Source organism: Enoplosus armatus, chromosome 8, assembly GCF_043641665.1.
Source record: "Enoplosus armatus isolate fEnoArm2 chromosome 8, fEnoArm2.hap1, whole genome shotgun sequence".
Lineage (NCBI taxonomy): Eukaryota > Metazoa > Chordata > Actinopteri > Centrarchiformes > Enoplosidae > Enoplosus > Enoplosus armatus.
The window spans coordinates 9,033,267-9,046,579 of NC_092187.1; the positions used below are offsets into that span (position 1 = coordinate 9,033,267).

At 41.6% G+C, this 13,313-nt stretch overlaps 2 protein-coding genes across 2 annotated transcripts; both read left to right on the plus strand.

The window, feature by feature from the left end:
* The first annotated feature begins 2,136 nt into the window (after positions 1-2,136).
* Positions 2,137-3,096, plus strand: LOC139289447 (transcription factor HES-2-like). The gene is made up of 3 exons (XM_070911056.1): positions 2,137-2,364; positions 2,470-2,653; positions 2,762-3,096. The coding sequence occupies exons 1-3, from the start codon at positions 2,137-2,139 to the stop codon at positions 3,094-3,096; spliced, it is 747 nt and encodes a 248-aa protein (XP_070767157.1).
* Positions 3,097-12,121: 9,025 nt separating this feature from the next.
* Positions 12,122-13,052, plus strand: LOC139289483 (transcription factor HES-2-like). The gene is made up of 4 exons (XM_070911095.1): positions 12,122-12,211; positions 12,315-12,410; positions 12,524-12,611; positions 12,718-13,052. Exons 1-4 carry the CDS (start codon positions 12,122-12,124, stop codon positions 13,050-13,052), a joined length of 609 nt encoding a protein of 202 aa, XP_070767196.1.
* The last annotated feature ends 261 nt before the right edge of the window (positions 13,053-13,313 follow it).

Below are 13,313 nucleotides of genomic sequence, written 5' to 3' on the forward strand. Positions count from 1 at the left end.
ACGTGAGGGGGGTGTTGTTATACTTATTCTTAACTTATTCTTCATAATCCATAATGCATAAGAGTGATATGTAATAAAACCATTTTTACCATTTTTTTCCTTATCCCACCCTGACATAAATAGCCAGGCATTGAATTCAATAGACTGTGCCGGAAAAAAACAAAGAAGCTAATCATATCCCTTTCCCGTGCAGTTTCTGGAGAATTCTTTGTGAATCCACTTTTCTGTACGTCCTTCAACAAAGGGTCACTGTGCTCTCAGCTTGCACAGATGGATACCCACGCTGAAACAAGGACAAAAAGGGTCCCAACCGAAGCCTCTCTTGGACCACTGAGTTTTTTTTTTTGGGGTGTTATCTCGAAGGTCCTGTTCCCAGACTGGACTTGATGGCAGTTATTTGGGGCCCCATGGGGCAGGACGCGTGCAAAATCGCTCATCTATAATGCTTGAAAAGAAAAAGAAAAGAAAAAGAAGGTTGAAAACCCTCCAGCTACAGCAGGGCAGCTTGCAGCCGAGGAGCAGCGTTTTCTTCGAAATTATATGTGCTTGTGGAGCTACATTTTCCAAATTTCCAAATGCAAATAAATAAACAGAAATGTGCAATGACGTTTCAGCGTGTTGAACATGTTCCCGCTCTTTATTATTCACTTTGAGCCTTAAGGTTGGAAGTGTAAACAATTACGTGCGTAAATGTTGTGCGTAAAGTCGGTCTGCCGGTCTGTTCAATGGTATTCAAGACGATCTATAACTGAATTTGGTTTAAAAGCACTGCTCCAGGACAATTGGCTACATCATAATATTAAATATAAACAATATTTTAAAATAGATGTAGTTTTATTAGTATTATTTGTCTTTGCTATGAACTTATCGTTTTTGGACTTCCTTATTTTTACTTGGTTTGACATACTATTGCTATATATATATCTGCGCCGTTAAAAAACACAAAACATTTGAAGCATACTGATGGCGAGGAGGCACATGAACAGGAGCAGGGTCCGGGATGCTGATGGGAGCAGCAGCAGAGTGGGAGACAGAGGAGAGGGAGGTGTGTGTGGTGTGTAAGGGGGGTGGGGGTGGGGTGGGGTTCCCATCTGTTGCGCGGTTGTGGCGCGTGCCGAACGCGTGAGTCCGACTGGCAGCTCACTGCACTGTGTTTGGTTTAATGGTCAGCAGCAGAGATTGACTGAAACTCTTCCAAGATGTTGAAATAAAATCGGTTTCATTTAATTCATCTACAGTGTTAAATATTACATTAATAATAATATTGTGTCCATAGAAGAGAGAGTATCACTTCAAAAGAGGTCCAGTTTTTTTTTCTCAGGCCCACTCCTCACCGTGTTATCCGGGCAGACTTGTGTATTGCATGGCTCTTATTCATATATTATGTCCATACTCACACAGATGCACGCACCTATCTGCGTATGTTGCAGGTTGTCTACGTCACTCAGTCTCCTCCCCCACTGCTCCAGGTAAACACCGTGTTGTTGATATTGGAAACAAGCTGCTGAGGGTCCACAAGCAGATGTTAATCCATACATGGCGTGGCTTGGGTATCTGGTTTATTAATTGTAGGAATAGATTAGTCCTGTCACCTCAGAATCACTCATCTGGTTCTGTGTTTCTTTTGTTGTGGCGGGAAGGCAAGTCGAGCCCATGAGCATTAATAAAGGGACTTAATTTATGTGTTTTGATTATTTTGATCCAACTTTTTAATTGTTCATTTACAGCAGTGAAGCTCTCGGGTATCTAATCAAACTAAAATGATTTGGTCGCTCAGTTGTGTGTGTGTGTGTGTGTGTGTGTGTGTGAACACGACAATAAACAGAAATATTATCAATTTAATAATAAAGCCAGGTGAAAAAGGAGGCAATCCTTATTGTAAAAAAGTACAAGCGAGCAGTTATTAGGCTATATCCTATATGTGAAGGAGGAACAACGTTATATGGCTTGTATGTGTAATTGGATCTTGGGTGAACGTTAAAGCTTTAAATTTTAAACGCAATAAAGCGCAACATCATCGCGAAACTCCGCATACCAGCGGTAGACGCAGCGGCCCAACGGGGCCAGATGGTCCAGACAGGAGCTCCGCTCATCTCCCAAAGGCATCGCCCCCCCTTGTGTCAAACCCCCAGCTCAATGGCTTGTGTTCCCTCCCCTCTGACGCGCCGGACGCACATAAATAGGAGGCTCTCCAGCTCTGCGGCACACTTCAGCTCAGCCGCTCCAAGAGCAAGTATCTCCCCTCAAAAAGCACAACAACAAGCAGCAAACGAAATGAGTCCCAGCATCACTACTGAGGCCAACCAGCCTCTCCCTGCCAGGTCCACCGTGGCCCAGAGAAAACAAGCCAACGAACTGAGAAAGGTAAGAGAACGAGAGAATCTATCGCTGTTTATGTTCCTGGAAATGTTTCTGATTTGACTCTTTTAAAAGTGCAGCTGAATAACGTGGTTTCTTCATTTCTTCCAGACTCTTAAACCCTTGCTGGAGAAGAGAAGGCGTGCTCGTATCAACGACAGTCTCAGTCATTTGAAAAGCCTGATTCTTCCTCTGGTTGGCAAAGACAACGCACGCTACTCCAAGCTGGAGAAAGCTGATATTCTGGAAATGACCGTCCGTTTCCTCAGAGACCTTCCTTCCACTCCTGTCAAAGGTGAGCGTCTTCTCTTGAACTACAATACGCATCGCACAAACTATCTTATTTGAGATTATAGGCTACATATGCAATTCAAGCCACTAATCAAATCTCCTCTCCCTCCAGACTCCGCAGAAAGTTACAGAGAAGGCTACAAAGCCTGCCTGCAGCGCGTCTCCGCTCTGCTTCCCAAAACGAACCTGGATCAAGACGCGTGCCAGCGGGTGAACGACTTCGTCCAGCAGTCCGCGTCCGCCACCGTCACCCCAACCTGCCTGAACTGCTGCGCTCAGAGCTCCAGGACTTTCCCTCAGATCCAACAAAGACTCCTGAGCCTCAAATCCAGCTTCAGTTCCAGACTGGAGAGCCAGTCCCGCAGCAGCCGCAGCGGCGCAGTGGCTCCCAGCCGAGCGCAGCCAGGCCCGCAGGCCGTCAGCGCAGCCATGTGGAGACCTTGGTAGAATAGATGGACATTCAACTCATGCGTGTTATTTATTTTGTGATGTTATTTATGCTACCTGTATTCCAATAACTGTAGTATTAGCGATTGAGAATTGTTGGAGTTGCTGTATAATAATGTAATTCAGCATTTGGCTCATTTTGCGTTTAATGCCAGAAGGCACACGAGCACAGATCTCACAGAAACTGAAGTCTATGTACTTTTTAAAAATGCAATCCTCTTTGGGGTTTCAAAGATGTGGGTTGTAGACAACACTTTTGTAAAACCCCAAGGGTTATTTTGTTTGAGGTTTGCACGATGGACTTAAAAGTATTTTGGTCTGTGCAAAAGAATAGTCTGTAAACACTATGTGTTAAATAGGATTATGTATTACTCATCGACATTATGTAAGAAAAAAACATGTTTTGTGAAACTTCAACTGTTTTGTTATTGACAAAAGCTTTTCAATAAATGTACTCTCTTGTCGAAGATGGTTGTGTTGTTTGATATTTTGTGGTGGTCTGAAGATCTCAAATTTATCATGAAACCCAGACGTCTCAATCGTGGGGAATCTCAGTTATGTGGAAGTAATAAAAAGGCGCGCAAACGCATAAAGCCACAGGTCAGCCTGAGCCCATTGATGCTGATGAGCAGCTGCTCTATTGTTGGAGATGTGAGGCGCCTCTCTAGTTGCCGCCAAATCGGTGGGAAGAAGTTGGACTGGTTGTGTGACGGGACACACACTGAGACAACTGCAGTTGTGAATTACAATGTCAAGAGTTGACATAACCCAAAGAAACACACACTTGTTTCTCAGTAATTTTACAATATGTAACATTTACTAAAAGTTATTAGTCAATATGTCCCTGTGATTTGTCAATAGCAGGCCTATAAGTTTATAGGCATACTGGTCGTCATACCACAAGGCTTGGTTGTGTTTCTGTGATATCTGTAGATGGCTAGTATCCTGAATTTACCACTTTTACTGAATTATATTGGAAATGAGTACTTCTGTGTCCCATGTGTTTATTCTTTATCTTAGCACATAGGATCACACACATAGTTGTAGATGTTTCTTATTGCAGCTTCTTCTTATGTCCTCCTCCCTCTAGACTTTGCTGATCAGTCATATTCAAAATAATTTTCCATGAGGCAGAAAATGAGCAGTGCACTGAGCAAACCTACATTCTCCAGCCATTATGAAAATATTGCATTTATAAGACGTTTTATTGAACATGGGCAGAATATTAATGACCAATTCTAATACTTGACTTTATAAAGTATTATTTTTATATCATTATAACTTTGTTATAACAAAAAGCATTGAGGGGGGGTGTACAACTCTTGGTCTAATATGCAGTATGCACGTATCTGTAATGCATTACGATATGGGCATCTTACAAAGTATTGTGACAGGAGGTAGACCTGTTCTGAAGAATATCGTGGAGTTTGATGTCTTAGCTTTAAGGCAGCCATTAGTTTCATTCACTTTAATATGGTATGCAAATCAATTTGAAACATGTTTAAGACCTAGTGTTTATTTTTATTCAACTTGATATTATCCTCCTGTGGTAATGCAGCTGAGAGCAGGGACTCTCACTTGCCGGTGCATTCAAGGTCCAACATCCTGGATTTGAACCACAGCTTTTGAACATTTAACTTTGCAACAAACAAATTCAGATTATCCCTTTCACAACATTCAGGATTTTCTGACAATATATCTGTTTATGCACTCATGTCTTGAGGCAGACGAGGCATAAATCATGTATGTTGGAGAATTGTTGAATGGACCAACAACAGTGAGGAAATATTCCCTAATGGCTCACCTACTGTATCTGAAGCACATTTGATGTCTCTCCAGGTTGACTGTCAAACTGTACTGGGATGAACTGAAACTAGTGGCTCCCTATGAGGTAGGAAATGTATGTGAAAACTCATGGTATTCTGTGGGAAATGGTCAGTAATAGTGCAAAGGACAAGCTACTATACAAACCCACAGTGATGGTCCTTTAAAGCTCCCACTAAGTTTCCACTTTTTCAAGTCTATCTTAAGACAATACTCGCATGCTCTTATGTGCGTTAATGGAAGTGATGGAGGACAAAATCGACATTCTAATGTTCAACCGAGGCTATGAGGCTTCATCAGTCTGAGTTATCAAGTGGGTATTTCCTAAAGTTACAGTATTTAAGTATTAAACTCCCTCTTTATGGTTCCAGACAGTGTGTCCTTGCTGAGCTGCAGTGGAGGGGTCGTAACACAAAGAGGGAATTTCATACACTTTATTTGTTTCAGACTGCTGAAGAGTCATATCAGCTCTAGCTGAACTTCAAAATGTAGTTTTGCACAGAACGGGGTCCTGTCTCCCATCTCTCACATTAAAGTTGTGCTATGAAGTGATCTCTCAACAACGAGGATTATTGTGTTTATGATTATGATGATTTGAATGTACATATGAGCATGTAAGTATTGTTTTAAGACTTGGAAAAATGTTTTAAGTTGTTAATGTTCTTTGTTTCTATGGAGGATAAAGGCACTTATTTTCAGTCAGTTTAGACAAAAGCATCTGCCAATATTATATATATTTATTTAACAAGGAAATGGCCTCAATGAGATTAAAAATGTGTTCTGGCCCACCACATAGAATATACAACTTAAAGAGAAAAGTCATGGATCCCAAAACATATAAGATCAAAAGGATAAAGTAAGATTAATAAAATAACAGCAATAAATATGCCGTAGTAGGTAATACAGAAACAGATCTGCAATAGATTCAAATTCTTTCAAACATGGATAAATCAAATCCTAAAACAGATGACACTAATGATCACAATATAATATTCCAAGCAAATGAATAATTTAGAAACAGTGACAGCTGGATCGGCTTGCCTCCAATTTACAGATAATGGATTTAAAAGCTTGTAAAGAGAGAGCGAGAGGTTCCTGAATCTTAATGCCTGACTGAAGCATGTTCTAATGTTGCAGGGAGCAGCAAACATGAAGGCTCTTTTCCATTGCTCAGTAAGGCACCTCAGGAACAGGAAGAGGCTCCTGGGGCGTAAACATCAATTCACAGTCTAATTTCGAACAACAAAATATGATGATCAGTGTGTATCAATGGGTGAGTCTGCTTAATCCTAAAGAGACAAAACAGTTCATAAAACATTGGCATAGTGCACACCACATAATTGTGATATACGTTATTGTGGAAATAATAGGCAAGGTGTTAAATGGTCCAACCATTCGTGAAGAAAATGTCTTTCTTATCCAAGAAGGAAAGAGGACTAAAATTGTGCATGAAAAGACAGAAAAGACTGGAAAACAGTCCCATGATAGAATAACTTCTAAAGACTCTAAAGACATTGTTCAGTTTGTTGATGTCCAAAAGCAAAAACAAAATACACTTTTGAAAAAACAGTGACACACTTTTGGCTTCATCGGGTCATTATCTTGTCTGTGCCCATTACTGTCTTGAAGGAGCATTTCATCGATTTTAACAGTATCCCTGGTAATCACGTTCATATCAGACAAATCTGCTCCTCATTTAAATACAATGCCTGTGTTCAGTGCCAATGCAGCAAGCAGTGAGCCCTTTATGTAGCAAGTGAGGGAGATCAAACGAAGGTCAGGCTGGTGGGTGGGTCTGAGTTTTGTGCAGGAGACAGGAGTTCACATCCTGTCAGAGGCCTGCAGTTACTACACAGTTTTTCTCCAACCTTAACCATACCAGGCAGATGTTGGAGAAAGAAAATGTTGACACTAGATACAGAAAAACATTGTCATTTAATATATTCTGGGGTTTTGCAGAATAATCCAATATCAACATATTTGTGTGGTGACAGAGTTGATTTTACACAGGAAAACTGAGTGAACTAAACTTCAAGAGATGCACTACTCAGCCTGTTGTATAATGTCTTCAGTGGCTCTGGAGGGAACAAATAACCCTGACGATTTTAAGAGAAATGCTGCTTTACAAAGTGGAGGTTTGGGGTTTGAAAAGAGCAGGCATTTACTTGGTGGGAAGGGTGTAATGAAAGCTGCTATTGAGTTGCATTGTGGAAATTGTAGGATCCAGTGAGCTCTGAGATTGATCCATACTACAGAGACAGGATGTCTTCACCACTGCTGCTTCAAATTTGACCAATCGTCTTTTATGTGTCTCTTTTTAGTCTCCCAACTTTATAAGTGCAATGCTAAATCCCCAGTAGTCTTTTAATGCGTAGAAATTTCCAATTGGATGAGTATTTGCCTGTTTTGGCATCACATTATATTGTGTGATTCTGAACAGTGGTGGGATACCACCAAGTCCAGCTGGAAGAAAGTAGCAACGAGCAACTTAAGTAAGTAAGTAAGCTTTATGTATGCAGCACTTTTCAAAAACAGCAGTTCCAAAGTGCTTCACAGTCAACAAAAATGCATAATAGTGCATAGCATGAAAACAGCCAGCAAAATACGATTTATAAAATGGAAACAGATACTCAACAATAAAAACAGTTTAAGGAACAAAACAAAATTAAAAGACAAATAAAACCAATTGGAATTGCAAGCAGCAAGCTTATAAAAATGCTAGCCTATTCAAATGTTTTTTTTTTAAGTATTTAGTACAAACTCAATTGAGGCACTCAATAGAGTTGGAGCTAAAACTGTAAAAGCTTTGTTTTGAGCCTGGTTTGTGGAACATTTAAGAACAATTGGTCTGCAGATCTGAGAAATCTTGGTGCAGAGTATTGGGTTATAAATTCTGAAATTTAAGAGGGTGCCATGCCGTGGAGGGCTTTGAATGTGAGTAGGAAGATCTTGGAACTGAATTCTGAAGCATACAGGAAGCCAATGTAAGTGGGCCAGAATGGCACATTTTGAACCAATTGAAGTGGAGCAGTTGTAGACAATAAGGAGTTACAGTAATCCAGGCAGGAAGAGATACATGCATGGACAATTTGCTCTACAGTGTTCTTAGGCAATACTGAACTGATTTTGGCATCATTTCTGAGTTGAAACTGAACCAATTTCTTAATGTGATGGTCAAAATCCAAGATTTCTTGCGGATGCTATATGCTTATATTCTCTGCTAAATGCCAGAGGTATGGACAAATATTCTTTGAGACTTGGTCTGGGCCAATGACCAAGATTTCTCTTTTGTCCGTATTTAGCTGTAAAAAAATCAGTGACATCCAATCTTTGATAGCAGAAAGGCAACAGTGTAGAGTGTCCAGATTGTTAAAATCATCAGATTAAATGATAAATAAAGCAGGGTATCGTCTGCATTGGTAGGCAACAATCTTAAAGTGACAAATACAACCAAGGGGGAGCATATACAGTACAAGCTGAACAAGATGGGACCAAGGGTTGAACCTTGTGGAACTCCACACATCATATGAACCAACGATGAGACAAAATCATGACAACAGCCTTCTCAATGGTTTTTGAGAGAAAATGAAATTTAAAGATTAGTCTGTAATCATGAGGGAGTGTTGGATCAAGGTTTCTTTAAAATTGGCTGACTACAGGCTTGTTTGAAATAGTCAGGGAACAAACTGGAGGACAGAGACTGATTTACAATAGAGAGAAAACAAGAGGCAGAGACTTCTATAATGCCTGATTGGACAATCTGGGGGGTGGGGGTGTCCAGACCACAAGAGGATATGTGCATGTGTGACACAATGTCAATGTGTACTGAAGAAAATGAATTCTCGTTTGAATGGAAAAATCCATGTTGCTCCCACTGTATGTTCTTTTACTCCATTTAAAGCCATATTTGTTGAAAGATCGGATGAGTATACGTCCAGTTTGATGCTCTGCACTCACACAGACTGACACATGGAGGCTGCAAGTGAAACCACAGTTTGCTGCTTTTATCCTACTGATGCAGTGAGGGGTTGAAGGCTTTGTTCAATGGATGTTATTGTGTAGTCGTTCAGCCCTTGCCATCGGTGTGTCCAGCTTGTATTTGCGAACTAATTTCTTTGTAGTTGTCTGGTAAATTTCAAATGTGTTATTTTATTTTCATTGCGGTAGAACAAAGTAATCACATCTCACAAAAACACCAACATCACTAAATTCTCTATTTTTTTATTTACAGCAAAACAAGTTCTTGCAATATCACGGAGGCACAAAATCTTCATCACAATAAATACAAATGACTCAAGATTGTCCACAAAGATAAAATCCAAGTATCAGGAGTGATAACTTTGACTTCATCCTGTGGCACCAGCAGCCAGTCAAACACAGGAAAGACTATGGTGAAGTATATTGAAAAAACATGTAGCCTATAGTCACATTAAGGATTCATTTCTATAATTGTGATATTTGACCTATTTTACTCCCTTAAGAGCAGTGTAGACTGAAGTGTGGTGCTCAAGGCTGCTCTCATTACATATTGAGAAGAATAAGGGTTGAACACTTCATGCATGATCTCAACTCATTCTCTTTCACTTTGGTAATTGAAACAGTTCAGACCTGCTGATGGTCACATGTGGAGATCAAACGTTGTTTATAGTTGTTATAGCTGGATATAGTTTTCTCTATAGTTTGAGACTCAGGGAAAAAAAACACCACAGCCACCCGTTTTCTCTCAGCTGATATCACGCTGCAGCAAAAGTCAGGTGGAGTCCCGCTCGCTGTTTCTCCCCCATCCCCGCAGCCCGCGTGTGACTCTTAATTCCCATGAAGTGTCGGGACATTTTCAGACAAAGGCTCCCTGTTATCCGGCCTGCACAGATGGGTTACCGACGCCGAATTTGCTTGAAAAGACAAAAGAGGACTCTAACGGTAAGAGCAAAAAACGGAGGAGAAGTGTACCTCCCCACCATCCCCCACCATCCCCATCATCCCTCCATCCCAGCGGGGCGGTGAGGGGCGCGTGCAGCAAGTGTGCCTCTCAGTTTCAGGGCAGCGCTTGGCTTTGTTGAAGCAGCACAACAAGATCACGTCTACATGATGGTGACCTCCACATTTCGACTCTGTAGACTTTGTTTATTTTCATATCCAGTTCTAGAAATACTAGAATTGAAGATTTGCAGAGCTGAATCTCCCCCAACTCCATTTAAATTGTAGTAAACATTAATATCCCAATGCGCCATAAAAAGGAAACATCAAACTGCAGTGAGTGAAGGGAAAACAAGTTTAAGTCTATTTAAGACACCATGTGTCTGTGAATCCCTCTGCATGACTGCTCTCAGTTTTGTATTTGTAATTCTGTGTGGGTTATTGTGCTTCTACTTTGGGAAGTTGTCTCCACGTCAGAATAAAACGACACTACTTTTTAAGATCCTCAATGTGTTTTCGTCTCCATCAACAGATTGAGCTTTGCGTTTCGTCATCACCATATAATATTGATAAACAAGCATTTCATGATAGCTTGGACGCTAAAATATCCAGGAGTCAAGCGGAAGGAGACAATTGCAGCGCGGAGTTTCCAAACAGGGGGGGGGGGGAATGGTGTGTTTCAGTTGGACAATAACAACATGGACCCATAAGAAGCATGCAGATGGGCTACCCACGCCAAAACCGCGTGGAGATCATGTGTCGTGCGTGTAAAGTTTATAGAAAAAGAGATACATGCAATGCAGCCTGTGTGTGTGTGTGTGTGCGCGGATGAGATGTGGATAGATCCATGGTAGGACAGCGACATTCAGGATGCTGGTGTGGTGCAGGAGGAGCATGTGGGGGAGGTCGATGGATGGAGGTTGGGGGGGGGGGGGGGGGGGGGGTGAAGGCTCTGTAACAGACGGCCATCTGGTCCCCGTGGCGCGTGCTGCTCGCGTGGTTCCCCTGAGTGTAGTGGTATTTGATGGATTGTCATGTCTCTACGGTTTTTATTTACAATCTGAAAATCTCAAAGCCAATTCAAAGTTTTATTCATACTTCGCAGGACACGATGGTTGGTTATTAAATCCACCAAGTCCAAGTCTACAAGTAAACATTCTGAATAGCTATGACACCTAATAAGTTAATAGCCTAGGCTCATTTTATATTTGGCGGTGGCTGTTGTGATAGAAGTGCATGCTGCCTCACTACCCACCCTCTCTCTCAGCCCCCACCTCGCTCCGTGAGGCGTAGGCAGCAGCGGGATACACCCTACAGGTAGAGACCCCCCCCCCCCGGCTGAAACTGCATAAAAACGTCATATGCAAAACTATTGTTGTCAAAATCTAACAGCAGATGTTATTTGAAAGTAGCGTGGCTTGGGTATGAGATTGGAGTAGGAGTCTGTATCTCTGTGGAGACTTTTCCATACACGCAAGCCTGACCCCTATGCCAGTCATGTATGTATTGCACCCCGTTGTTCTAAGTGTGCATGTGTAATCTAAAGGATATGTAATCAAACTTGGGAAAATTGCACACAATAAAATACAGTAAAACCTCATTGTCGAACAGCAACAGGGAATTCGGCAAACTGAGAGAATGTTGTTGCGGAGAAAATACTACTTTTTAATGTAATCTGTTATGTTTCATAGTTATCACAAAATAAATGAATGCTATATAGCCTACATTGTGTTCCCTGCCACCTCTGAACACTGTGTAATTACGCACCAGTATATATATTTCTTACATCTATTACTTATATCTTATTATTAACTATTATATTTGCTGCGAACAACCTATTCCATCTACTATACATCACATAATGAACCTAAGTGTGTACCATTTTATATGATGTAAATTGAAGAATTTACAGAACTGGTATCTGGTAAATGTGCATTGGAGGTGTCCAGATTTTAAGCTTCTTTACGCACACATTTCTTCAGCTTCTCGACGCACATTTTGTTTGATTCAGTCAATGGATCATAACGCAGACACGCACTGCAGTTGTTACGCATGGATTAGAGTAGAAGACAGATGGTTATCTTACTAAATTTGATGGTTTTGGGTTGTTTTCATCCAATACTTGGCCAATCAAAATCGTTTCGTGCCGGCTTGGGGGCGTACCCGTGACGCACTGAAACCGACGCCACGAACCTGGATAAATACTGCAGCCTTTGGCAGTTAGAGACACATCTTCACCGACTTGTGTTCTGGACACTTCTCTGGCACAAAGACGACGCTGAAAATGTCTCCAAACATGGGTTGTGAAGCTCTCCAATCTTTTTCTCCAAGGCTAACTGTGGCCAAAAGAAAAGAAGCTCTTGAGCTCCGAAAGGTAAGCGAAGTCACTGAATTTTGTTTCATTATCTTAAACATTTTCTCTGATGCCTTGCTCTTAATGTGATGAATGAGTGCTAAATATTACGTGTTCTTTTCAGACTATGAAACCTCTGATGGAAAAAAGAAGGCGCGCCCGTATCAACGACAGCCTGAACAATTTGAAAAACATCATCCTTCCCCTCACAGGCAGAGATGTAAGTTATTATATACATTTCAAGATATGCAGAAAACACTCTTCAGATATACTAAAGTTAAGGAAGCGTTTCAGTTCATATGTTTAACATTTGCTTTTTATTATTTTCTCCAGAAGACTCGCTATTCCAAGCTTGAGAAAGCCGACATCCTGGAAATGACTGTGAGGTTCCTCAGCGACATGCCCCCTGCGAACACCAAAAGTGAGTTGTGGTTCTGCTTGTTTAACACTTCTATTGATAGATTAATATATATAATGAGCTCGTACTATTTTTGAACAACAAACCTAACATTACCTTGCCTTTTCAGATTCCGCAGACAGTTACAAGGAAGGCTACAAAGCCTGCCTGCAGCGCGTCTCCGCTCTGCTTCCCAAAACGAGCCTGGATCAAGACGCGTGCCAGCGGGTGAACGACTTCGTCCAGCACTCCGCGTCCGCCACCGTCACCCCAGCCTGCCTGAACTGCTGCGCTCAGAGCTCCAGGACTTTCCCTCAGATCCAACAAAGACTCCTGAGCCTCAAATCCAGCTTCAGCTCCAGACTGGAGAGCCAGTCCCGCAACAGCAGCAGCTGCGCAGTGGCTCCCAGCCGAGCGCAGCCAGGCCCGCAGGCCGTCAGCGCAGCCATGTGGAGACCTTGGTAGAGGCCGGGTCTCCCCAAAACGCCTGTGAAAAGACTGTAAAGTGTTTCATATGTAAGCAACATGTTGAGATAGCATCACTTGTAAATACGCACAGTGATTCACCGCCTCGTCTCCGTTGATGAAAAGCCAGAATTCATCGTTAAATCGTATTGGTTGAGTATTATATACTTACGTTTTGCGCACGAGTCTGTTGTCCTGTATAAGTTGACAAGTTTAGACAGTCGTATTTTTTAAATCTGCATGTATGTATACGTTAAATAT